The 25,783-nt window shown below is 34.9% G+C and overlaps 2 protein-coding genes across 3 annotated transcripts in view; one reads left to right on the top strand and one right to left on the bottom strand.

Annotated features, from left to right (window-relative positions):
- Positions 1-16,686, top strand: part of LOC144963138 (uncharacterized) — a 50,198-nt gene extending 33,512 nt beyond the window's left edge. For both annotated transcript variants that reach the window (XM_078896830.1, XM_078896829.1), the window contains exons 26-44: positions 203-301; positions 964-1,062; positions 2,004-2,095; positions 2,887-3,027; positions 4,197-4,404; positions 5,155-5,349; positions 6,018-6,159; positions 6,802-6,943; positions 7,615-7,840; positions 8,167-8,301; positions 8,754-8,893; positions 9,385-9,557; positions 10,203-10,520; positions 10,772-11,049; positions 11,876-12,003; positions 12,460-12,530; positions 13,491-13,648; positions 13,971-14,095; positions 14,804-16,686. In XM_078896830.1, the coding sequence (XP_078752956.1) occupies positions 203-301; positions 964-1,062; positions 2,004-2,095; positions 2,887-3,027; positions 4,197-4,404; positions 5,155-5,349; positions 6,018-6,159; positions 6,802-6,943; positions 7,615-7,840; positions 8,167-8,301; positions 8,754-8,893; positions 9,385-9,557; positions 10,203-10,520; positions 10,772-11,049; positions 11,876-12,003; positions 12,460-12,530; positions 13,491-13,648; positions 13,971-14,095; positions 14,804-14,894 (2,961 nt within the window). In that variant the 3' untranslated portion in view covers positions 14,895-16,686. The remainder of the gene's footprint in view (positions 1-202; positions 302-963; positions 1,063-2,003; positions 2,096-2,886; positions 3,028-4,196; positions 4,405-5,154; positions 5,350-6,017; positions 6,160-6,801; positions 6,944-7,614; positions 7,841-8,166; positions 8,302-8,753; positions 8,894-9,384; positions 9,558-10,202; positions 10,521-10,771; positions 11,050-11,875; positions 12,004-12,459; positions 12,531-13,490; positions 13,649-13,970; positions 14,096-14,803) is intronic.
- A 1,416-nt stretch (positions 16,687-18,102) lies between these two features.
- The window catches only part of LOC144963139 (ribonucleases P/MRP protein subunit POP1-like), a 31,701-nt gene continuing 24,020 nt past the window's right edge, over positions 18,103-25,783 (bottom strand). The window contains exons 2-7 of the mRNA XM_078896831.1: positions 25,263-25,447; positions 23,899-24,135; positions 22,758-22,845; positions 21,864-22,589; positions 20,342-20,491; positions 18,103-19,786 (exon numbers count right to left, since the gene is read on the bottom strand). Coding sequence (XP_078752957.1) covers positions 18,552-19,786; positions 20,342-20,491; positions 21,864-22,589; positions 22,758-22,845; positions 23,899-24,135; positions 25,263-25,447 — 2,621 coding nt within the window. The 3' untranslated portion in view covers positions 18,103-18,551. The remainder of the gene's footprint in view (positions 19,787-20,341; positions 20,492-21,863; positions 22,590-22,757; positions 22,846-23,898; positions 24,136-25,262; positions 25,448-25,783) is intronic.

The following is a 25,783-nucleotide window of genomic DNA, read 5'->3' on the forward strand; positions in this document are numbered from 1 at the left end:
ACACACACACACACAAATCCTCTTTCTCTCATTTTACTTCATAGTCTATAATATATTATTGTACAATCACCAACTTCATAATCATCATCATCATCATCATCTAAACACCACTTTATCTGACAATCACGCCTACTTCAACAACACCAAACACATTCACATAGATTAAATTCCAAAGAAATCACAATCTTCTATTTTCTTCCAGTTGGGTGTAACAGCCTTACACTACGAGGCCGGTCAGGGGGACAATGAGGCAGTCAGACTCATGTTGTCATACGGGGCCGATCCAAACGCACAAGATTTGGTATGTTATGATCTAAATTATCAAGTTCATTAAACATAATATTTTTATCAAATGTCACTTCTCGCAGTCTTTGCTTATATTCCTTAATTATGCTATGAAACACTTTTTTCAAATTCTTGACGGTTTTACTGTAAGAAGATAAAATAAAAATATTATGTGAGCAAAAACAAACAAACAATGAAATAACCTTTGTGTTGGTATCATGATTTAGGGTAAATGATCGAGACCCCTAAAAATAAATTGTAAACTATCAGCAAAGTACCTTTTTTGTTCTTAGCCATAAAATATCAACAGTCTCACTGGGGCATTTGGTTTCGATAAAGAAGAAGAAAAATCATACTGGGTCAGATGAGGAGGGAAAGGAAAAGGATGAGGTTGAGCAGAAGAAGAAGAAGAAGAAGAAGAAGAAGAAGAAGAAGAAGAAGAAGAAGAAGAAGAAGAAGAAGAAGAAGAAGAAGAAGAAGAAGAAGAAGAAGGAGAAGAAGAAGAGAAAATGGGCTTTAAAATCTCGGTACAAATTTAATCTAAATAAAATTTAATGATCACCTTTGCCAAGTTTTAATGATGGATATTGATTTCTATCTATTTCCTAACCATTTGAATAAAATGTATATATGTATTGAAATGTTAAAATCCGTCTGTTTTTTACTATGTTGTTCCAGTTTGGACGAACACCGTTACACTATGCCGTGGTTCGATCTCACTTGGAAACCATTGACCTTATAGTGTTTTGTGGTGGAGATGCGTCCATTTTGAATAAGGTATCAATCAAATCAACAAATTATCTATGAATCTATGTGTCGTATGTCGACTATCAATCAATAAATCAATCAATCAATCAATTAATCAATCAATCGATCAATTAATCAATCAATCAATTGTTCAATTAGTTAATTAAACAATATATCCATCAATCAATTATTAAATAAATCTTGTGCTGCCGTGTTGTTACAGACCACGGCCATCAAGTCTATCCCTTCCTATCTGTCAACAGCCCAGCCCCTCTTCAAGAAATGCACATAAAATGTGTATTGAGATTTATTAACATGTGTCATTCTTATTATACTTCTTCTCCTTTCCTTTTCTTTCTGTTTCTTTATCTTTTTCTATTGTTGCTTTTGTAAATTTGATTTGATTTATGATTTTTATTGGCAAATTCCTTGAAATATACTTTGAACTTAAATCAAATAGCCAGCCCTCTTCTAGCTGTTTCATCAACGTCTATTGCAGTAATGTATCCATTCAGTTCTACCCTATCTAGCTACTAAATCATTCAAACCAACCATCCATTTATTGCAGGTTTGTCCTTCAGTCAAATCACTGAGGGTACGCATTGTTTACTATTGCGTTGGCGACTTAAGAGTACCGTGTCTCGGTGTTGTATCCCCGGGCAAGGCACTTTGCACAATTAATCCACTCGACACAAGTGAGAAAGATACCTGGTTATAAGAATTGACAAATGAAAAGGTGTTAGTGCAACAAGGATGATTCATGGGCCATTTGTACTGTTTGAAATGGAAATAAGATTCCATACAGTCTGATGACAAGAAAGGAAACGTTGTGAAACGCATGTAAGCATGGGCAATTTATTGACATGCGCTAAAAAGGTTTTATATTTTTTAATATTTTTATCAAAATTTTTTGGACCAATTTAACAACCCATCCAATTTCGTTCTCACTATGGATTCGTTTTTTTTTTCAGGATAGTGAAAGTCCAAACAGCCTGGCTCAAAGCAAAGCCATTAAAAAGTCCCTGAAAGAAACAGATCTGATAATCAGGGGACTGAAAACCGGGTAAGGCTTTAATCTTAAGCTTCACAATGATTGGAAGTGAAAACAAACAATTCCGATGATTTTTCTCGGATCCACGAAAATCAGCGATTTTGTTGTAGTCAGAAGAGGAATTTCCTCCAATCAATGTAATGTCATTGAGAGTCTTGGTGTGTGGTGAAACAAACAGGTGCAGTTTTCCATTCTTCATAATTTAGCTCGAGTAGCAATGATAGCCCATTAAATTCATTGCTCTAAAAGTTGGGTTAATGCAGTGAAAAAAGGGGGGCTTAAAGGCAACTGTTTAAAATGTTTCTCTTTTTAAAAATTTTTGTCACTGAAATCAGCACTGAACAAAGGAAAAAAAGAGAAAGCTTGTAAATGTTTTTGTAATGAATGTAATGCCATCATGATTCTGTCATTGGACATTTTTATTGTAGGCGGAATGGCATCTCTTTTTACTACTAAAGGAAGATATTAACTCCTATTGCTCACTTTGAAGTCTTGCACTGCGATTAATGCATGGGATATATGGGTCTTTCTGAGATAACTATGAATTTCGACATATATAAATTAAGGGAATTTATTTATTCACATCAGTTATCTACTTTAAATTCGTATCTTAACGTTTTGGATAATTTATTGTTTCAGTCTTGTATATGAATATTGGAACCCCTCCGACACCCCCCCGACACCCCCCCCCCCCCCCCAACCTACAAAAATGGCTTGGTATGACAACTTTTATGGAGGAGTTGTTTTTTTCACTTTCTCAAATGGCATCTACTAATATGATGTGTTTTTCCCACCTATTGCAGCAATGTGTCCATAGAACACCTGACGCTCCAAGCGGACACTATCTATAGAATGGCAGGGACGGGACTCACCATTAAAACCCCATCTGGAATGGGTCTGTCCAAAACCAGCCTGATGGTCAGGAGGGTCGTACCAGAATACAGGTGGGTATACGTGATGTTTAAGAATTGGAAGTGGTATGAAGATAAAAGGACAGGATTGATTGGAATGTCATCGGGGGTAAAGGTTAAAGGTCTGGAGAAACCATTCTACAGAATGACGGAGACTGGATTGTCCATTAAAACTCCATTTGGACTGGATCTGTCAAAAACCAGCCTGATGATTAGGTGGGTGGTGCCTGAACACAGGAAATGTGTTGGCTTAGGATTTTAGGTGTGTCTGGTATAAAATGTCACGTAGTGTAAAAATATTATTTTAAGCAATTTCGGAACATTGCATAGTTTTCATTAGGTATCCTAATTCTATTGACAATTAATTGAATATAGAACACAACAAAATCCCAGTTAAACCAACCAGGTTACTTTAAATTGTAATTCATTACGTCGTATTCGTACCTCAGTTTTCTTGCAAAATTCACGAAACATAAACAGACAACCACCTCCCCTTCAATCAAAAAGTTCCGTTTAAGCTTGAAATATATTGGAACGAACTTAACATACACATACAGACAATTAATTCAGACATTTAAACACTGGCATCAAAAGTATTCCAATGCACAGAAATGCCACAATCTATCACTGGTTGCGTTGGACTAAAACTGCCGTATGCAACATTGAAGACATTATCATGTTAGGATGTAGAAATATTCTGAAATTGGAGGATATAAATATTTCAAAATCATAGCAGTTTGTTATAACCATAACTACTTCATAATTGCAATGACATTGTCATATCATTTTTCGAATTTAAAGACCTTTTATTTAAGGCTGAGGTATCAATATCAAATGTTTTATTTTGTAACCATGAGATTTAAAGCTGCATTCTTTCCATTGGTTTTATAAGTAATTAAACCAAATCTAATAACCTAATCATACGTTTAAACCATCTTACATCACCTATGTATAATGCATGGGGAAATATCACGCATGTTGTTTCATTCGCTAAGTAAATTGGTCGGTATCTCGACATCTGCACTGTTGACTGAGTTGAATCATGTCTTAGTCAATATTCTACAGATTTTATTTCTGGCATTGTCTAATATGACACGTGCTATCTTAATCGCTCCCTGTTCCTGTTCCATATTTTGAAAATAATTTCGTTTACGCTGGTGTTACTCAGTATATTATTCTATGTTTATTTCATTTCATTTCAGCTTGTACGGACCGCAACCAGATGACTTTGAGCTTCTTTTGTCTGATGTCTATGACTTCCGTATTTCCGGCGCATGCGTAGAAGAACCATTGCTTTTACAAATCCCTGTCTACACTAAGGCGGAACAATATGAGGACATTTTGATTAAGACGAATCAAAATGATTACCACACACCACTCAGAATAGGACGGGTTGTCACTCAGAATAAGGTATAGATAGCATTCCAAATGAGGATACACAATATTCTTGCACAGCATATTGAGACATATTACAAAAGTTATCCCGGGATATATACATATAATATATATATATATATATATATATATATATATATATATAATATATATATATATATATATATGTGTGTGTGTGTGTGTATGTGTGTGTGTGTGAGCGTGTGTGTGTATGTGTATGTGTGAAAATTTTCCTCTCATCCATGTGTGTGTATGTGTATGTATGTGTGAAAATTTTCCTCTCATCCATTATTGTTCGAAGCAAGAGAATACTGAATACCAATCGCAGTGCAGTGCCTCGAGTAATCTAGGGCCTGCTCAAGGCCCCACAGCACGGCTAGTGAGGCTCGAACCATATTCTCCCAAGATTCAAAGTGAAGGCCAATCGGCTGTGTCACGCTGCGCCTAGAGAAGTTAAATGTTTGCTAGCATTTGTACAAACTTCTCAGTGTTTCCAAATTCTGACGTTTATTGAAAAAAAAGATCTATTATTTTTTCAGCTGAAACTACATAAAATGTGTGCTTGAAGCTATAATCTTTCATTACATTGAATGAAATTTTGTTTCAAAACACCCGAAATCCAACTATATATCTTAAAATAAAATAATTGCTTATAAATATTGTTTTCAAAACTTTCTGTATAATTAGACTCATTTGACGCATTACCCCATTCAATATGAGATAGTATTTTCACCCATTAATATTGTTTTATAATTTGTTTTACAGCAAAATCCCCAGTGGATGTGTCATGCCAGTCTGTGCCTCCACGGCGTCAAGTCCATCGTGTTGGTCACCAGACCAAAAGCTGAAAGGTTCTCGGTTACTCCTACAGGCCTGGAGTTTAACTCAATCCTTGATCCTTTGTTCAGGCTCAAGTTCCAGAAAGGCTCTGTGGTCAGAGATTGTGACATAGTCCTGGAGGTATGAGAAATGCATAGCTTATTAATAAAATAGTGCGCGTAAAACGACAAGTTAACCCCGGATTCAATTCTGTACAAAATCCCAGTTTATAAAAAGGAATCCCTTCAATTTTGAATAAAACATGTCCTCTTTCAACTTATCACAGTGAAAAATAATCTGAAACAGATGTAGGGTGAGAAAATTTATTTGTTTCTTTTTAGAGGGAACGTCTTTTTGTGCACTTCTCTAGACTTGAAACAATAAAATCCCTACAGACAACAGAATGTCAATTCGTCAATTGAGGAGTTTCAAAACACTTAAAACTCTTCTTACCACCCACAGAAAAATCGTCACATTCGTTACGATGCAACCATCACTTTTCTTATTCTGATTTCATTTAGTTGTAGTTATAGCCATAAACAACTCGAAACTGTATTGCAGAGCTCATTTTTCTGAACAAAATATAGAATATACTCGTTACTATTCTGTTTGAAAAATCTATTTTTGTGTTGGGTGAATATGAAGTTTTGGAGTAAAATTCTGAAAATAGCGGGTAAGGAGAGGAGAGTTAATGCATTGTTCTACAAGGCAAAGAAGACGAATAATTTTTCTTTTCAAATCATTCAGTAAATCGGATTTTGAAAGTCATCACCTCAATTAAGATTGAATCTCTATTTCTTTTTCCACAGGTAACCAGCAAACCAAGTTATGAAGAAGAAGACTACGACTCCATATTGTCCATGTCACATTTCTATGACGTCAGGAGCTCCAACAACCTCAGTCTCCATGATGAAGTTATCGTCACGATGCCTCTTCCTGAAAACTACTTGGGTAAGTAATTTAGAATTGGCTTCTCTGGTTGATTTTTGTAGATGTATATCCTTTTCTGCTTTTGGGCTGCTGAGCGGCTCAGTGTGTCCAAGACACGGGAGGAACTAAAGTAAATTTTAAATGGCAACTTGTATAGGCGCCATTGAGTTTATGCTAGTGGCTGCCTCTGTCAGCCTGTTGATACCATTATGTAAAATCCGTGAGTTACACGATATACTGCAGGGCCCGTGACAGTGTTTCTCTGTCAAACAAAAATGGACGACAACAGTGTCTTGCATGTGTCACATGTTGTCCTTACATGGCTGGTGATTCTGTTGACTTGGAGCCCCTTTTATTTGCTTTTAAAAATTATTTTGAAAATTTTTATCTATTCTGTTATGGTGGATATTCCATGAATGGTCATTTCAATAGTAAAGTCGTCACTTTGGGTACGTAATTTGGAAATCTACGTGGTCACGGTGAAGCACTACTTGAGTTAAACAGTGTCGGTTCTTACTGATAGCTTGCTTGAATTGTTTCTGTAAATGCATTCATTATTTTGTAGTTTCCATGGATCCCAGTAAAATTAATAGTATCATCATGATGTTATCTTGAGATTTCATTTAGGTCTGAAAATGCTTGCTGAAACGTTCCATTCCTCAGGACATGGAGTACTTCACATTTTGATGAGACAACAAGGAAACAAGCAAGATGGACATTTACAACCCCCTGGCTGGGTGGAATTACACAGAAATCCAGATTACGCCAAGGATGTTGTCACACTTAGAATGCCCACATTTGGACAGTGAGTCATCAACTATAAGATATATCCATACATCTATCTATCAATCTGTTTTCTGTTTACCCATTGCTATCATACCATACATCTATCTACCCTGTCTATCTATTAATCAAGCTATCCATCTTTGTATCTACTCAATTTTCTAAATAGAAAATTCTGAAGTGTAATTTTCGTTAACTTCCACAGTCTTATTTCTTGCAATCGCAATCTTCAGAAAACGATGCTGTTGTTGTTTCCTGTTGTAGAAAGCAACAACTTCTTTCCGCTTCCTGAAGATTTAGAAAAGCCGGAAACAGTATTGTAGAATTTAATTAAAATCACATGTCAGGTGTCTTATTAACCACTCCTTTTATATAAAAGTTGAGCACTATTATTTTAAGGGTTTTATTTCTATTATTGTATCCAAAAATATATCCTTTGATCCAACCATCAATCTACCTATGCAATTATCTATCTATAACCATCTAGCTATCTATCCATCTACATCTTCGCAATGATGAAGCAAAACGTGCGGGGTGATAGTGATTTAACACTACTACATATTAAAAGGAGCGATTAATAAATACAATTTGTGAAGTATATAATTTTACCTACAAATGCAATCTTAATACAACGGAAGATGTTGTTATTTTATTGATGTCGTTTCATTTTGACAATACTTTATCATCCCACAGGTTGTGTGTCATGGAAAGAAACCCTCACTACAAACACCCAACGGCAGCAGAGACCAAGATTGAACCAACCAAAATGGCGTCTTCTTTGTACGACAAAGCCAAGAGGAGAGAATACAGCGCCTGCTTCCTGGCCATGGCCAAAATGAGACCGGGAAAGAAAAGCGAAACTGAGGCTGAAGTGGTTGTGGAGTTGATCTTGAGCTATAAAATACACGCACGGCTACAGGTCTGTCTGTTTCAGAAAAGTGACATTTTTTGTGTTAAACACTAAATATTAAGCAACACACTCAAAATTGCACCTAAATTAAGATTATTTTCAGTTGCAAAAGTCGTAGGATAGCATTTCATAGCTTACATCTTATAAATGTTTGCAATGAGAAAGATAAATATGTTCTATATCATTCTCCTTTTTCTTCGTTTGCTATTTCTAAGTCTTATACATTCATTGTCGAATATACAACATGACACAATTGCTAGTTAGAGGTGCGTATACAAATATGTTACATTTTTCATAAACGGCATTTAAAACTGCTTACTTTATTGTCCTCTCAGCATTGGAAAGATCAGGGTTTTGTCGACCTAAAACCAAGCTTTACCACAGAGTTCAGAGCCATTCCAACCCAAAAGTACGTCATCAGGACAGAGGGACCATGTGAACAAACGGGTGTTGCCATGCCTCCTCTACAGGTGAGTGGACATAGACATTAGACAGTAAAATGAATTAATTATTCTAATCAAGGTAAACAACTCTTTGGGAAGATGGTTGAATGTACCCATGAGATATAAAGACGAAAAACAAGTTAGGGGATACCGTATTGGGTAAACCAAAAACTGAATTAGTAATAAGTGAAAAACCTGGAAAATGAATCGATTTTCTATTTACTTTCCTCTTAATCATCAGTGCTGGGCATGCTGGTCTTCTTCTTCTTCTTCTTCTTCTTCTTCTTCTTCTTCTTCTTCTTCTCTCCTCCCTTCTTCTCTCTCCCTTCTCTTCTCTTTTCTTCTCACTAACTACTATCTACTACTACTACTACTACTACTACTACTACTACTACTACTACTACTACTACTACTACTACTACTACTTTTTCTTATTCTGCAAGACAAGTATATGTTTAAATACTCACTTCATTTTGCAGTTCCACCCAAAAAGAAACAACTGTGTCAAGTTTTTGGTCAAGCAGAAAGACACGTCAGGACCCAAGCAGGGACGTGTAGATATTTCATTATTTACAAGTGTCGTTGAATCGCCAAGATCTGTTAAACAACAAATTTTAAGGTAAACCCTTCAATAAACATCATCCTTTGACAGATGTGTTTCATGATTCTGGATTTGAAAATCATGTAAGAAATAATTTCCGTGATTGCTCATTAATTCTCAGAGCTGTCAATTCCAGCTTTAATTCAACAATAACACAAAGCTAACTTTGAATTTAAATGTAGATCAATATTTTTTTAAGAAGGCAGATTTTAATCAATTGTCTGGAATCCTTGTGTAAACTGAAAAAGGTAATTGACACACTAAGTTTCGTGCACGCTGAGAAAGTGTTGGTGTACTGAATCTGACGCTTAATAAGAAAGTATTGACACATTAAGTCTTGTTCCCAATGAGAAAGTGTTGGCACATAAAGAACACTAAAACATGGCATACTGAATACTGATCTTAAAATTCTTTTCATTCCATTAGTAATACCAAAAATTTATTAGTACGAGACTTAATTTTTAAAAATACTCTAGCAAACATTTTCTTTTTTTTTCTTTTCAACCCAGCCAAAGTGTCGAGTCCCTCCAGACGGAAGGCAATCGCAGTCGCCATGTAGAAGAGCAATTGGCCAGCATTCCTCTCTTCCTTCAATGGACAGCTGAACCAGGAGACACAAGAGGGCAGGACAGTCTAGAGAAGATCGTGTTATCTCCCTTTGATGCTGCAGTTATCAAAGCTGGTATGTACCCATCATCATCTTTAAAAAATCAGTGTTGTAACTTAAAAATGAGACCTTAGGTTACAAAACAATGTAATAATAATACGTGGGAACCCAATATTTTTCAACTTATCTAATGTACATTTGATAATTTATTCATATTCTAAGGATGCTGAAAATAGGATATGCTGATAGAAGCCAGTTAGCAAATGATGGAAGTTATGTCATACTTCACATAACATTTAGCTTCAAAGTTCCAGGAGATTGAAATTAGTATTAGTTATAGAAAGCATGTATACATTGTTGCGCTTGCACACCTAATCTTGTTCCGCCATGTGATACATAAAATTAAAAGAAAAACAAACATCGAAACTCGTTTAGTAATAACTCGTCGTAATTCCAAGATTTATCTATTTTATTACTCGGTATAAATGTGTTCTTATAGATATTTTCGAATTATATAGGATGTTAACTTGTTTAAAGAAGAAGATAAATGCCAGGTTTAAACGTAATAAACTAACCTAATCCTGAATCATGATATGCTGATTGTATCAAGTTTTGATTTGTCACTAGTTTTTTGTCAACATAGCATGTAGCATAATAGTCGAAACAGGGCGTAATTGAAGGCAGTATAATGAAAATAATTCATTTTATTTCCCTCTTAAGATATTCGAGGCACAGCGTCCCCCACGTCATCAGAATTGCCAGAGTCTACAGTATTACAGCAGACAAACCCTGAAGGATCAAACACTCAGGGATCAAACACACAGGCTACACAATCATCCCCTCAGTCAGCACAACCCATGGCCATCGTTGATCAAACCATCCCTGAGGAAAAAGAAGAATCCGTCCCAGCCAGTTCAAAGACCCCAGCTGTCACCGCGACAACAACAACTACTTCTAATTCTACTACAGCCTCTCATTCTAGGCATAGATCAAAAACAACTGGATCGGCCACAAGCAAGGCATCGTCTAGAAGAGATGGTAAGAATTCATAACAAAACAACCTTGATACAATCAACTAGAAAATTATTCGAGATCTCTTAGGTCTTGAAATCTAAGCTTACAATTGAGCTCTCTCTCTCTCTCTCTCTCTCTCTCTCTCTCTCTCTCTCTCTCTTTCTCTCTCTCTCTCTCTCTCTCTCTCTCTCTCTCTCTCTCTCTCTCTCTCTCTCTCTCTCTCTCTCTCTCGTACAAATAAATATTCAAAGCTGACTTTTACCTGATCCTCACAGGACGCGTACGAGTTGCGACCCCGGGCCGCTTTATCAGGAGTATTTCACCTGTGAGAAAAGTGTCCATGCCGGCTACAGACCTGTTTGTGACGGACGATAATTCCAGTGAAAGTCAATGCAGCTCCACACCCCAGGGAGACGGAGGGTTGTTGGACTGGCTGGCAGAAGACCTGGGACAGGATTGGCTAAGGATGGGTGTCATGTTGGGTGTTCCATACAACATGCTACATACGTGGGCAGTAGAAAGCCACTTGTCTGACAGGCACAGGGCTATGAAGGTAGGTGAACTTTTCAATGGGGATGTTAGACTTCTTGAGCGAAAAATTGGTCGAGGTTAATAATTGTGAGCAATTGCCTCAAAGCGGTATTACATAATATGTCATTTCGAAGTTGAAAATGGAATTTATATAAGATGGTAAGACTAAAGCGACGTTCATATGTTTTAATATGAAGAAAAATGAATATTGTTCCATGAGGTGTGAAAACAATCAATTTTTTTTTTTAATGTCTGAATTTTAAATATAAATCGACATCTAATTTAACCCGACATTCTACCAATTTGAGGCAGTGGATCACACATTCTTCATTGTGTGGTTGACTGACAGATTTAGTTTGCTTTGTTTTGTTTTGTTTTGTGTTTTTCGTTTAGTTTTTTTTTTATGATGGCAAGTTTTTGAGGGTTTTTGTTTTTGGGTTGTTTTTTGTTTTTTTTTTTTGTTTTTTTGTTTTTTTTGTTTGTTTGTTTTTTTGTTTTTTTTTTTTTTTGGGGGGGGGGTGTTTTTTTGTTTTTGTTTTGTTGTTGGTTTCTTTTTTTGTTTATTTTATTTACTGGTTTTGTCGTTGTTGTTTTGTTTTTCTTTGAGTGAGTGATGGGGATTGGGGGGGGGGGGGGGCTCATTGTTGGGGGTTTTTATGGGGAGGGGGTGTCTTTTTTATGCTCTTTTTGGTTTAATTCATGTACCAATTTATCTATTTCTTCAATTTATCTTATTTTCATTTGTACTTACTGATTACTGAATGAAACGTCGGGTCTCTGTCAATTCCATTGGTTTAATAGATTGAAAATACTATTTGATACAACAGTGATTCCAATCCGTATTTCAGATGCTCCACCATTGGAAAAACATCAGAAGCAGCCGACCCGATCATGGAGTGCCAGAGCTTCTGATGACCTTACAGAGACTTAACAAATTATCACTCGTCCATTCTCTCAAGTCAAAACTCAAAACTTGGTAATTTTACTTTCTCGTCTTTTCCCTGTGGCTGTATGTACTTAACTATCTTGAATGAGCGCCTTATAATTGAGATGTGTTATTATAAAGGGGTAAAAAGTTAGGGGAAGAAGAAGAAGAAGAAGAAGAAGAAGAAGAAGGGAGAGAAGAAGAAGAAGAAGAAGGAAGAGAAGAGAAGAGGAGAGAGAGGAGGAGGAGGAGGAGGAGGAGGAGGAGGAGGAGGAAAGAGAAGAGAAGAAGAAGAAGAAGAAGAAGAAGAAGAAGAAGAAGAAGAAGAAGAAGAAGAAGAGGAGGAGGAGGAGATGAGAAGGAGGTATAGGAGAGTAGGAGGAGTAAAGAGGAAGAAACAGAGGAGAGGAGTTTGTTTGCGTGTTTATGTGTAAATCACAGTGAAATTATTCTTAATTGTGTTATTATTGAAATGTATGCATATTTTATGTACCCTTGAATTTTCAGGATTGACGACAATTTGGAGAAGAAAGGTCACCTGCGGGGCGTGGTCAACAAAAGTCTTCTGGAGGACACTGGTTAGTCTCCCCTATTTCACACAACGTTTTCAAAAATATTGACGTCATAGATTTGTTTAGATATTGAAAGATGTGAACGGTGTGTTGTCCAACATCATTAATCACAAAGGTTGTGAAAATGCAATAAATCACTGACAAATTAGGAAGCAGTCACTGGTGTAAGATAAAATTTTTGAAAAGATGTGTATGAAACAGTGCTAGCTAGTGCTAGACAAAGCAAAAAGAAAAATACGAGAAATAAATATACAAAATCCCCCGACGAGTATGATTCATTTTTACTTGTATTTTTATTTCTGCGTTGTCTGGCACTGCTAGATACAAACTTTTTTCGAATTTTTATCGGTAAATTGCATCTCTTCTTTTCTACAAGGCTTTGTGTAATTTGTAGTCTAGTGATATATGACACTCCACCTCCGACCTGTAAGTCTATGATTCAAGTCCCGTTGTCAACAAATAGAAAAGGCTAGATATTAGAAAAGGCTCTTTATTCATATTTTTTTCATTGTATATTAATTGGCGCTGTCTCTGTGAAAATAATACCATTATTGTTATTCTTATTAATATCATTATTATTTCCTAATATAAAAATTATTATCATTATTATCAAAAGATTTATTACTATTTTTATCATTATTATTATATTATTATCATTATTTTTATTGTTATTAGTATTATTATTATTATTTATTATTATTATTATTATTATTATTATTATTATTATTATTATTATTATTATTATTATTATTATTATCATTATTATTATTATTATTATTATTATTATTATTATTATTATTACTATCATTTTTTATTATTATTATTATTATTATTATTATTATTATTTATTATTATTATTAATTATTATTATTATATTATTATTATTATTATTATTATATTATTATTATTACTATTATTATTATTATAATTATTATTAAAAGCTCAATTTTTAAATTCCCCTAACAGAAATTCTGGAGCCCATGTCTCCGTTGTTCTTCCTGGCTCTTGTGCGCAAGATTGGATTCCGTGTGGATTTGATGTACGAGCTAGGCTTGTCTAGACCGGAAGTGACGTGGGTCATGTCTGATCCATTCCTCAAACACAGGGAGGACAAAATGTTGGGGGTGGGTGATTACAATATAATTTTATTAATTATACAATATGGAGATGTCAATTTTCAAAAATGTCCATTTTTTATGAGGGTGATGATAGCTATTTTCATAGTAGGCGGTGTTTATTGTCTGATACTGATTTGCGTGTGCCTTTTTACATCCTATTATGGACTTGAACTTGAACTAATGTTGATAAAGTTATAATTGATGGGGTTTTTTTCTCATTTGTTATGTCAATCACAGATCGCTAATTTGTTTTATTTTAAACTGATATCTACCATTATTTAAAAATCAGTCTGACTTGAATAATCATTTTCTATCAAAAATTGAACAGTTACTGGTGATGTTCAAAGGGAAATCATCGAGTCCACACCAAGCACTGCAGTCGTTGTTATCAGCCCTGAATAAAGATGGACACGTTGAGGCCCATGACTGGATTCTCACCACAAGTCGACAATGGTAAAGATCGGCCTGCTTTATGACAACACGTTTTACATTGAGAGTTCAAGAGTGTTTGTTTGAAGTCTCAGATTTTTGAAGTGGATTATAAGTTCTTAAAAGATAGTGCTTTGGTCCAGAAAGGGACAATGATATAAACTGTTCATCTCATTGAGAGTTTTTTTTTTTTTGTGCTTTAGTCTCTAAAAAGATTATAGTGACTTTTAGGTACACCAGAAAAAGGAGGAAAATAAGGGTGTAGTAGGTCACTAAAACATGCGTTCCAATCTCATTGGAAGAGTATAACCACTCTTTCGGAGGGCTGGAAACACTTATTATGTAATTGGTCTTCTGGTTTCGTAAAGAAATCTTATCTTCTAGTATAAATATATGCTGATCATCAATAAAGATCACCCATCCTCGCTCTTTTCTGCTACTAAAATAATTGTCACATTATGATTCAATAAGTAACCTATTCATTATTAGTTCTCCGATTGACTGGTTACACACACACACACACACACACAACACACAACACACACTTCCAATGAGACCTAGATAATAAAAGTAAGATTTCCAGTTGGAGCTCAAATAGTGATTCCAAACACTGGTTAAGTCCTATACAACATTGACTACATTCGTTATATCGCCAATTTTGCCTTGATCCCAAACATGAAAGTATAACGAGGTTTCACTGTACATAACGTTTCATATTGTTTCTCCAAACAGGCTGATGCATCAAGGCAGTGCCAATGACAACTTTGCCCATGCCATTGGACAAATGCTTCATGAGAAAATCAGCGAGGGAGCAGAGCTATAGAATACTTATTTGCCACAATTTTCTTTGAATTTGAATTGTATATTGTTGTAAAATCTTGCTTGCAAAATCTGAAAGTCTTTTTTAATTTTTCATATGGAAAGTAATCTTGTCAAAAAACCCAATGTATTTAAAGTAACAGTTTTCTGACCAATAAATGAAAATAAAAGTGTATTGTTGGTGCATGACAATTATCCGAGAACAAATTTGGAAAATCATCCCTTCTGTCTCCTCACTCCTCTACACAGACAAAAGAGATCCATTCGATCATTATTTACACATAAAGCAAGATGGCGGCGATTAGCCCATAAAAAGCGGCTGCTGACCCTCTCTTTTGTCTGTGCTCCTCTACAACCACCTCGGTCAGGAAAATGAGGTGAAGTCACAGTAAATCATCGGTGGTCAAAATCACTGGTAGTAAAAAACATTAATTAATCTTTTTTTTTTTTGTCAGTTGGCTGGGTAAAATGAAATTAGTTCTACAAAACTGTGTTCCGAGTTAAAATCAGTTTGATGATAACAAAAGAATACAAAGGAAAAATTCGGGACATGCGAATGAGTTCGAGGAAACCGTACTGGAGTGTAATTTCAGATTTTAATCATGAGTTGTTGTTTTTTCAAGAAAGTAGATGGTTTTGTACTAATAGCTGTGTGGTGAATTATTTTTAACCAACATTTGTTTGATTATTAGTTTTATTTCTTATTCATGTAGTCTATGACCTGAATAATATCATGTTTTCACTACTATATCACAATTCAAATTGTAAATTGGCATAAAGGTTTAAAACTCAATGATGGATCCATATATTTTTTTTTCATATTTCATTAACTACATGACATTGTAAACATAAAAAAAAACATAACACTACTGCGCTAAACAATTCAGTTTTCACTAATCAAGGCAAAGTTTGTATTCAGAGTTGCCAACCATTTTCAGTCCATTTATTAGTGTAAATATAATATTATTTCATCAATTTACCTTAATATAGTACGACAGCCAACGCTGGATTTTATTTATATTACATGACAAATGTCAACACTGTATTTCTTCATGTTTGCATCCACAAGAAGACACATCTTGCCCAGAAAACATGGGAGTCAAATGACGTAATCAATGAATGCACAATGCATACAGTCGACATTCCAATTCAAACTTGATCTGTATTTAAATTTATATTCATCTTCCGTCCAAAGTCTTTGTAAAATAGAATAAGTTGATACATTTATTTTTAATCTGAAACCTTTATGATTTATCATATATACATATTTTTTATATAAGATTTTTATTCATACATACATATTCAAATCCTGTGATTTTTTTTCCCTATTCCCATTAGAAACTTTTAAAAAACTAAATTGTCACCAATGTATTATACTGTTATTATTGTCAGTTAGTGCATTCCATACACTCCGTCCACTTAAAATGTTTTCCATCCACTTAAAATTTCCGTCCACTTAAAATGTTTTATTATTATTATCATCCATATTTTTTATAATTTGTTTACTTTCTGCTTACAACCATAATTCATCCATTTAAACTTAAACTGTTATCGCTTTCTTGTAGTGTTATAAAAAGACTCTCACATAAGTCTTTAAAAGACCCATCAATCAATGATATTTCATTCAAATTCAATCTGTACCGTACTTTAGCGCTGAGATCTTAAATCTAAAGAATGAAATGTTATACCATATTATCATGAATATCATCTTTATTATTTTTATACTAAGATTTGAATATAGATGGCGTCCCATTGAATTTGTGTATCAAAAAGTAATAAAGGTAATAAATGTTTAATATTTATTTGGTGATTTTATGGACTAGTTCAAATATTGGTACAAGAACAATGAGGGGACAGGGGGCAAGAGTAACCATTCCAATGTAATAAACAGACGCCCGCCTGTATTTGTATTTTCCCTTCAATTGCTGACAGTGGAATAGCCTCTCAGTTGACTTGGCTGAAACAAGCTGCCAGAATGTTTTCATACAGTTGCTTGAGCTCACAATCATACCTTTTCAATCTACGTTTTGTTTTTTTAGAGTATTTTGTGCAGACTTTTTACAAGTCTACAGATTGTGGAGTGGTCCTCCATAATATTTGAACTTTCCAAAAAGAAGAAGAAGAAGAAGAAGAAGAAGAAGAAGAAGAAGAAGAAAGAAAAGGAAAAGAAGAAGAATGAAAGAAGAAGAAAAGAAAGAAGAAGAAAGAGAAGAAGAAGAAAGAAAAAGAAGAAGAATGAGAAAAGAAGAAGAAGAAAGAGAAAGGAAGGAAGAAAGACAAGAAGAAGAAGAAGAAGAAAAAAAAGAAGAAGAATAGTAGCAGGACCCAAAGTGCAATCAATCTTTGACTCTGGTTTGAAACTCATAAATTCTAACCAGAGAATGACACAGATTCGCAAAATTGACATGCGCATATATGATATATGCAGGTCTGATAACTGAACACAATTATGGGTTTGAATTAATGTTGTTGCAATGGAGAATAATTTACATTGAGAATTTTCTCCATTACAACATTAAGCCCAAAACAATTTGGATTATCAAACCGGCAATTAAATAAACTTTGTGCAAAAAGATAAACTCAAGAAATAAATCAAGGTCTAATAATTACATTATGCATAGACAATTGATTATATATTTAAGAGAGATTATTTAAAGGGAAAGAAATATCTCTCTTTCGCTCCCCCCACCTTTCTACCTGACCCAAAAAAAAATGCATCTCACTGCCTCCCTTTTGACAAAAGATCAGAGTTATGTCCTTGGCAGAACAAAAAATTATCATTTCAAAACAAAGGCAGATAACAACAAAGAAAGGACACGAGATATAGGGGATTGGGTACATAAGAGATAACAAGAGTGACCTGCCCAGTTTATCAAGTGGATGTATATCCATATATAAATATATATTAAAAGATATATAGATATAAATCAGATATACTCAAAGCATTACAAGGGGCCCCAAGCCACTGAACATGTGGATAAAACAAAATGCCTGTGATGCGCTATTACAAATGTTTTTATATCCACAGAAACAATGCTGTTACCAGCAAGGTACTCATCACCTGAATGTTGTTGGAAAATGTTTCCAAAGGCTCACTTTGCGCCACCAACAGCAGGACTCTAATCCCTCTTTGTATGTCGTCCGTTCCAGTTAAAAATATGAATTTTAAAAGAGACAGCATCAAATCAAATGGTAAAGGAGAACAACCATCATCGTATATAACAATTTTATTAGATCAATTCAATGTAAAAACATTGACATTTAATTACTTTTGAAAAAAATAAAGACAACTTATGACCATCTCAGTCAACATTTGGTAACAGAATAAATTTTAAAATTTCTAAAGAGAATGAAACCAAACCTATGGTGGTATTTAAAATACATTCCCCCCCCAAAAATATGTTTTAAATCATTACTTCTTAACAGAAACATGTTTAAAATTCAATAAGGTAGATATTTTTAATGCCTCCTTAACAAAAGGAGGATATTTTCGAGTAGAATGTGTATAATTTATCTCATGAAACCTTAGATACTGAATTAGTCATAAGTCAAATTAACATGCATTAAGTCAGAATGCTAGTTTAGTCATAAATAAAAAGTCATCAATCCCCCAACCACCTCTTCCTCATAGTTCTTTAAATTTAACATAAGCAACAATATATCACAAAACAACTGAAATAGAAGCAAATCTATATTGAAGCGAAGTCGGATTCCTGACAAGCACTAAACAAGCCCCTCCATTTTTCTGCCAAGCATTGATAAGATACAACAAACCTCTAGCTGAACAGAATCCCATACCAGCCCCTTGACCTTGACCTAGATCAAAATCCCCAACTGTAATGAACCCGATGACAGACCGAGATGTTTTGTTGATGCTAAATTTACACAAACTTGAATCAATAACATTTACTGCTGCAACATCTTCTTGAGCAGTAACGTCTATCTGGGTGCTTTCTCCAGGTTTATCATCAGCAACTGTCCCTACTTTTTTACTTCTTTTCTTCTGTTTACGCAGTTTCAATCTCTCCTTCCGTTCAGCTTTTCTCCTTGGTGCGTCCTCATCTGGGTGTAGATTTTCTACAGGTCCACCATAACCTTTTTCTTTCCGTAATTTCTTCAAGTCGTCTTTAGATGGGATACAGATATGAGCGTTTCTAGCAGGAACACCACGCAGGTGTACAGTAACAGCCACTGGTATCATGGCAGAACCACAGCATTCTACAAGCTTTTTCCCCTCATCTGTATTCAGAACTTTCTCCAACAAGCTGTCCTGATTTACAGAGTGTTGCATGTTTTTGATGCTCCTCTTATTAGTTAAAGATTTCATCGACGTTTTAGGATTAATAAGCACAGTATTTAACATTTTAAGAATATTTCTTTGTCTTAGAACATACATGTCCTCCTTCATTGTAACTGTAGAAATGTTTATAGTGAGTTTATTCATCTTCATTCCCTCTTCTTTCGACCATTCACTACACAGACGATCAAATGGAAAAACAAAAGGAGAGTCGACCCCAAGTTTGGTGTAATTGGGTCTTTTTGACGGAGGACGTTTGTTGTATTTGATCTGAAGTGATTCTGCTTCCATCTCCAACTCCTTTCTGCCAGCGATGGAATCGGGCACATCCCTCACCCCAACAAGCTGCCTGGCCTGGAGGGCAATGGCTTTAGCCTCTCTCTGACCTCCGACCCTTGCACCCCGATAGACCATGGCTACCCAGAATGCCATAGCCCAGCCTGCAGGCATGAGAACATCCCAACCACTGCTGTAACCAGTCTGATGCTGGGATGACAAACCACCTGATCCTACAGAGCAATTGAAGTCGGTCAGTCCTGGTCTTTGAATAAGGATGATTGGAATACGAGATTCCTTTTCACCCAACTCCAGAGGTGTGCCTGATAAAATAAAACAATAATGAAAGTATAAAAATCGTAAAATTTGCCAGATAAAGAAAAGAGAAAAATGATGCAAGATGACAATTATGCACCCTGTGTATTAAAATTGTTAGTGTCATTTCTCAAGAATATTTAGTTCTTTTTTATATCCGATATAAAAAGAAAGTAGTGAGTAATTGATTTTTCTTTTTTTTTTTAAATTCTTAAAGCCATGACTCTCGTAGAACCAGAGCTTTGTAGCTTTAAATAGAAAGGAATGATTGCTTATATCAAAATGCACTTTCCATCAGATCTAAATTAGATATGGCCCAGACACTAGACAATAAAAAATCAACTTAGTGTTAGGGGGGGGGGGGAAATAGAGAGAGTGAGAGAGAGAGAGAGAGAGAGAGAGAGAGAGAGAGAGAGAGAGAAAGAGTCCGATGGAAAAAGTGAGAGACAGAGATAGATCTACAATATCTCCTAAATGTTTTACTGCTTGCAAGGATAAAATTAAACACATTTTTAAAATCCACTATGTAATTAAAGGCAATGACTTCAATGTTATTACAATACCTGGAATCAAATGTTTACTCTTCATGTCATTGAAAGTCTTCTCTGATATTTTTGTGGCCTTTACGTTTTTCCTGACAACTTTATTCCACAGAGGACTGGTGCTGACTTCTTTGGTGAAGAGCTCTGATTTCAATGTTGTCTCAATTGTATCTAGAAATTGAAGGGAAATGCAAGTCATTACATTTTAATACATATAGGGGGAAATGGATAAGAAAAAAGGCAAAATTCCATACACTAAACTTCTTTTGTTTTACTTTTGATCTAAAATCATACAGTGGAACTCGGATACACCGGGATAGTAAGACTAGCAAAAAATCCCAGTTTTATCCGAGGTCCGTTATCATACTGTATTTGAAGGGAAGCAAAAGCGAAGGAAATATAAAATACAAAGTACACAACTCGAATTATCTCCCTAAGTAAATAAATCAGACGACATGACTTCCATCCCTTCAGATCCTCATCCCCTTCCACAATCACCATCCCTCACCCCCTTCTTCACTTCCTTTCACGGGATGTCTTTGGATTTGCATTGGCTGTTATTTTGCCTCATAGCAGGATATCATTAGCTAATTATAAATCATAGTCTTGTTTTGTTTTTTTTAAAGACCAATTATTGACAATATCGATAGAACGCAATGTCAATATAACTGTCTTCTGGTAAAATTTATGTTGATATATGAGATATTTAATTACTAATGTTGTATAGCAAAAATAAACGGGACTTTGATGTCATGTAGATATAAGCATGATGTCAATACAATATAAGTGCTGTTGATTTATATCTGCTCTGCACTGTATTTTAACTACATTGATTAAACAAACTGCTGGTGTTCTGATAAAGCAATGTTCAAAATGATAAAAGAATTGAATTAATAACGATAATATCATCAATCAAATTCCACAAGATAGTCAATAAAAATTGGGGCAGGATTCGAACCTGCGGCCTCTGGCATGATACCAGCGCTCTACCACTGAGCTACCCAATCGTTTTCAAGAGCTTGTATACACGTTCATTGAATTGCATCCATGTAATGATTAAAATAAAACTTATCAACCATTTAAAAAATCACCTCGTCTTCACTCATTCTAAATATTTGAATAATTGGGCAGTGTTAAGAATAAGTAGGCTATCCCATAATTTTTCAAAACTCTTTTATTTTCTCTTCCTTTTAGAAAAAAATCCATGTCAGGTTTTGCTCAGGACACAGTATCAGTGTGTCATATTAACCTTATAATCTTTCAAAATGAATGAAGACGGTCTAGTATATTTTTGAAAAGGCATTCCTGTAACTTTGTGAAAACTTTTTTTCTAATATGGGATAGCTCAACTTGTTGTTATGTCTGTTTTTCTTTTCTCACAAGTTTCAAAAGTTACAGGTCATAAAATAATTACTATCCAAATCTTTCTATACTAGAAAGGAATATATATTTCATATCAAACTACCACAAAATTATTTAAACATTTTTTTGTTTTCAAGCACAAAAATAATTTAAAGGAAAACTGACATAAAAAAAAAACAACCTGCATCAAACACAGATACTTTGTTCCTCTTGGGTGGTAACAGCAGGCGTGGATCCCTCACTGTGGCAGCCATGATGATATGAGGAGGAGCTTCCGCAGGACTTCTACACTCAAGCACAGCCTTCAAAACCTCATTCTGCTTCTCACATTCATCTTGTCTAGGGCTAATCTGGTAATAAGTTTTCCACCACATTTCATCACCATCGTTGTGGACGTCCTTTCCTTTTACCAAATCTTCATCTTGTTGAGATTGAGATACATTATTGTCTTCTCCTGAACATGACTTTATAGCTTCACTATCTTTGCTCTGTAATTCTTTTCTACCCCATAATTTTAAAGTTTCTCGTAAAACAGAATTAGAAGCTGGCCCAAACAATCGGAATTTCACAATTTCATGTTTTAAACTCGTGACTAAAACTCTATCTGTCTCAACTTTCTTATTATCTGATTCTCTAGAATCATCCCTGCTGATATTTACAGCCACACCAACAGCTGATGACTTATCAAAACATTTGGTAATTTCATTCAGTGCCTCTGATTCAAAGGAAGGATGACAGCAAATCCAAAGTGTTGAAATCTGGTCTCCATTACAATTTTCTTTGCTTTCAGCATGCCAGAAATAGGTAACACGACCAATAACACTGTGTGGATAACTGTCATAACTGTACAAATATAAAGTGCCTTCTTTGGAGCCATTACTTGTCATCTTTGCAGCAAATGTCGGGCCTGTAAAAGAATGAAAGTTTAAATATTTTAGGCTCCTTTCTTAATCAATAATTTGACAAAATCATTCTATAAAAGATTAACATCATACAAATATACTTGGTTTAAAAATTAATGACATTCCAACATGGTGGCCCTCCCAACCAATCTAAATTACCATGAAACATTCACCTGTTTCCATATCTGTCAAATGACACAGTCCATTTATGATGTTCTCTCGTTTACCCTTGACTTCAATGTATTGTTCATAGGAGACATCCTGAAAAACAAACCACAAAAAATAGATACAGTTGACTCCAGATCTCAAAATGTTGTTTAAGTCAATTGTCACCCAAGGCAACCTTTTTTCAGGATCCCTGTCCCTTCCGCTTCTTCTTATATAACACTAGTAACAAAAAAAAAAAATACTCCACAAAAGTCAATATCAGTTGATTGATGTTATTATCATTCATATTCACAATAAAATCACAAATAAACATGCATTTTCATTGACTAAAAAAGCTACTGATAAGTTTTTTCATTGGATAAGAACAACAGCAAATGAATGAAGAAAGTTGAAGACCCTTACACTGAAGAGAAAAATCGAGCCGAATGTGACAGCTGATGATGATCTTGACAGCATGGATCACCTTCCTGTTACCTGACATGTTAACAGCTTTGCCAGCCATTGCTCTCACGCTACGCGATGCAAAAAAGAATGCACTGGAGAGATCACCACTTCCATCTCCAAATTTGAAGCCCGTTTTAAACCCATCATCTAGGCCTTACAGTCCAGCTGAGGATTTCAGACTTCTTCAACAATGAAGAGAGAGATGATACACCTTGCCTCATTTTTATACTGGCCCTTTTCAGGCCCCCCTTCAATGTTCCCGATTGACTTGTTTCCTTACTAACACAACTTTTTTTAAAAGTGGTATCTATCTTGAGTCCCTCTCCCGACTTCTTGAGGTCATGGGATCCGCACACAAACACCACAAAAGTTGGTTAGCACGCACGAGCATCCATCTAAGTCTGACGGAGTAGTGGTTCGAATATTCATTGCTGCAAAATTTTCTACTCACCTCATTTCTTGTTCTTATCCACATAAGTGACTGCTCCACCCAATTTTCTTAACAGAATTTCATCTGCCACAATAGTTTAAATCAAACAGCCAACAGGACCAATTTTTTTTAAAATCTAAAAACAGTCCACCATCTTTTTTGATGAAGTGATCTATTATAGAGCCTGCAACAAAATTATTACCAATTATAAATGATTTCATAATTTGTGATTGCCGTACTGTAGAAAAATTCCATATCAAAGTAATAATCACCTGTAATAGACAGTGTCTCTGTACAGCTCGATAACAGCTTCTAATGCTCTTGTCGGACGGATGATAGGGCAGTCTATAACCCCATGCTTCCATCATTTTGAATCGCTTGGCATGCCATATATGTGTATCGAGCCAGCGAATTTTCCTCTTTCTTTGTTCATATTCAGACAACAAATTTGATGGTTTCCTCCTAAACTTCCTGCTGGGACGTTTATTAGGGGATTTCACTTTGTCAAGCTGCGAAAAGAAATCCCAGTTGTCAAAATCATCATGTTACGACACAATATGATTTATTCTATCACATGAAACAAATGAAAATCTATGTTTGTACAAGAGATAAAATGAGAAAAAATAGAAAATCAAATTCTAAGATATTAATTGCCATGGATTTTGAGTATCAGGCTTAACATGAACCCTCTATAAGCACAAATTCTAGTTTTCTCACATGCAAATATGGTAATATAATAATATGAAAAACAGCTAACTCCACATTTAGTTGAAAACTTATAAAAGAAAAGAATATTTACTCTTTGAATGCTGTTAACAAATCATCAATCAACATTGCCAAGAATGTATTAAAACATTTCACAGCTTAAAAAATCACTGGGAGTTTGATTTAGACAACATCAGACAGTTGCAACAAAAGTATGTATGTGATTTAAATGATTAAACCAAAAATCTCTGCTCTGCGTGAAAGGTGTCATCTTGAGGGCTAGAGGAGCAGAGGGAGGCCAAGGAGAAGGTCGTCTCAAGACATAAAGCAGATTGAATGGGAAACACAACCACAAAAGTAGAATGCATGGTACAGTTAAAAACTAGAAAGGGGTTCCCCCGGGGCTATTTCGGGGGCTAATTCCAACAAAGTACTGCCTTAAAGGAGAATAAATCTCCGAATTTTGACATATTAGTCTACATGTGAATTAACGTCTAAAATGGTAGTGAAAGCCAAATAGAGATTGTATGTTCAAATAATTAGAACTATGAAATTGTAGGTATTTATATAAAAAAAAGATGATACTATATTCAGTCTTCTTAACTAGACGTATAAACGTAATGCCCTAGTTGCATATTTTTAAAAGTAAATTACCCCACCATAATGCCTGTCTGAGAGAATTTTATACAATCACTGTCATCTATCCGACTAATAATCTTGCTTTATATTGCTTAACTTTTGTGACAAAATGAGGAACCTTAATGCTAAGTCAGCTTGTTAATAGTTTATTGTACCAACAATGCATGATTTCACTTGGAGTTGGAGTGACTCTTCGGGAAAAAGCAAAAGCACAATTAATTCAATGTTTTGGAAATGCTAATAAAATCCTCACAACAATAATGCAGTTTTTGTTTGATTCATGTCAACCTACCTCTGCTTTTACAACTTCATGTAATCGTCTTGGAACTCTCTTGATGTTATGGCTCATTGGTCGACGCCTCATATAATGAGGCAGTTTCTGGAATGCTTGGTGATTTCCACCCACATCCTTGATTACATCAGTCAGGGCTTGAATTTCAACCACTCTCTTCCATGCAAATTTGTCAACATTTAAATCTGCATGACAAAATTATTTTTTTTAAATAGAAGTTTAAAATTTTATTCAGTTCATCCATGTAACTTAAATTTACCAGTCACTTTAGAGAACATTGTAAGATTTTCAAATTAAAATCATGTTCTTCGTTATAAAATTATAAGACATAAGTAGTTACATGAATTTCAGGTGAGAATAGAAGATATCAAACAAAAATGTATTGGTTTACAGAAGTCATGCCAAAAAATTATAATCATTGACTACTCCCTAGTGAATTTTTATTGAATTAGTTCAAAGATTATAATATGTTTCATACTAACATCAACTAAAATACAGACAGATTACTCTTACTATATAAA

This window comes from Berghia stephanieae, chromosome 1 (genome assembly GCF_034508935.2).
Source record: "Berghia stephanieae isolate SIO BIC M18660-M18661 chromosome 1, UCSD_Bste_1.3, whole genome shotgun sequence".
Taxonomy (NCBI): Eukaryota; Metazoa; Mollusca; class Gastropoda; order Nudibranchia; family Aeolidiidae; genus Berghia; species Berghia stephanieae.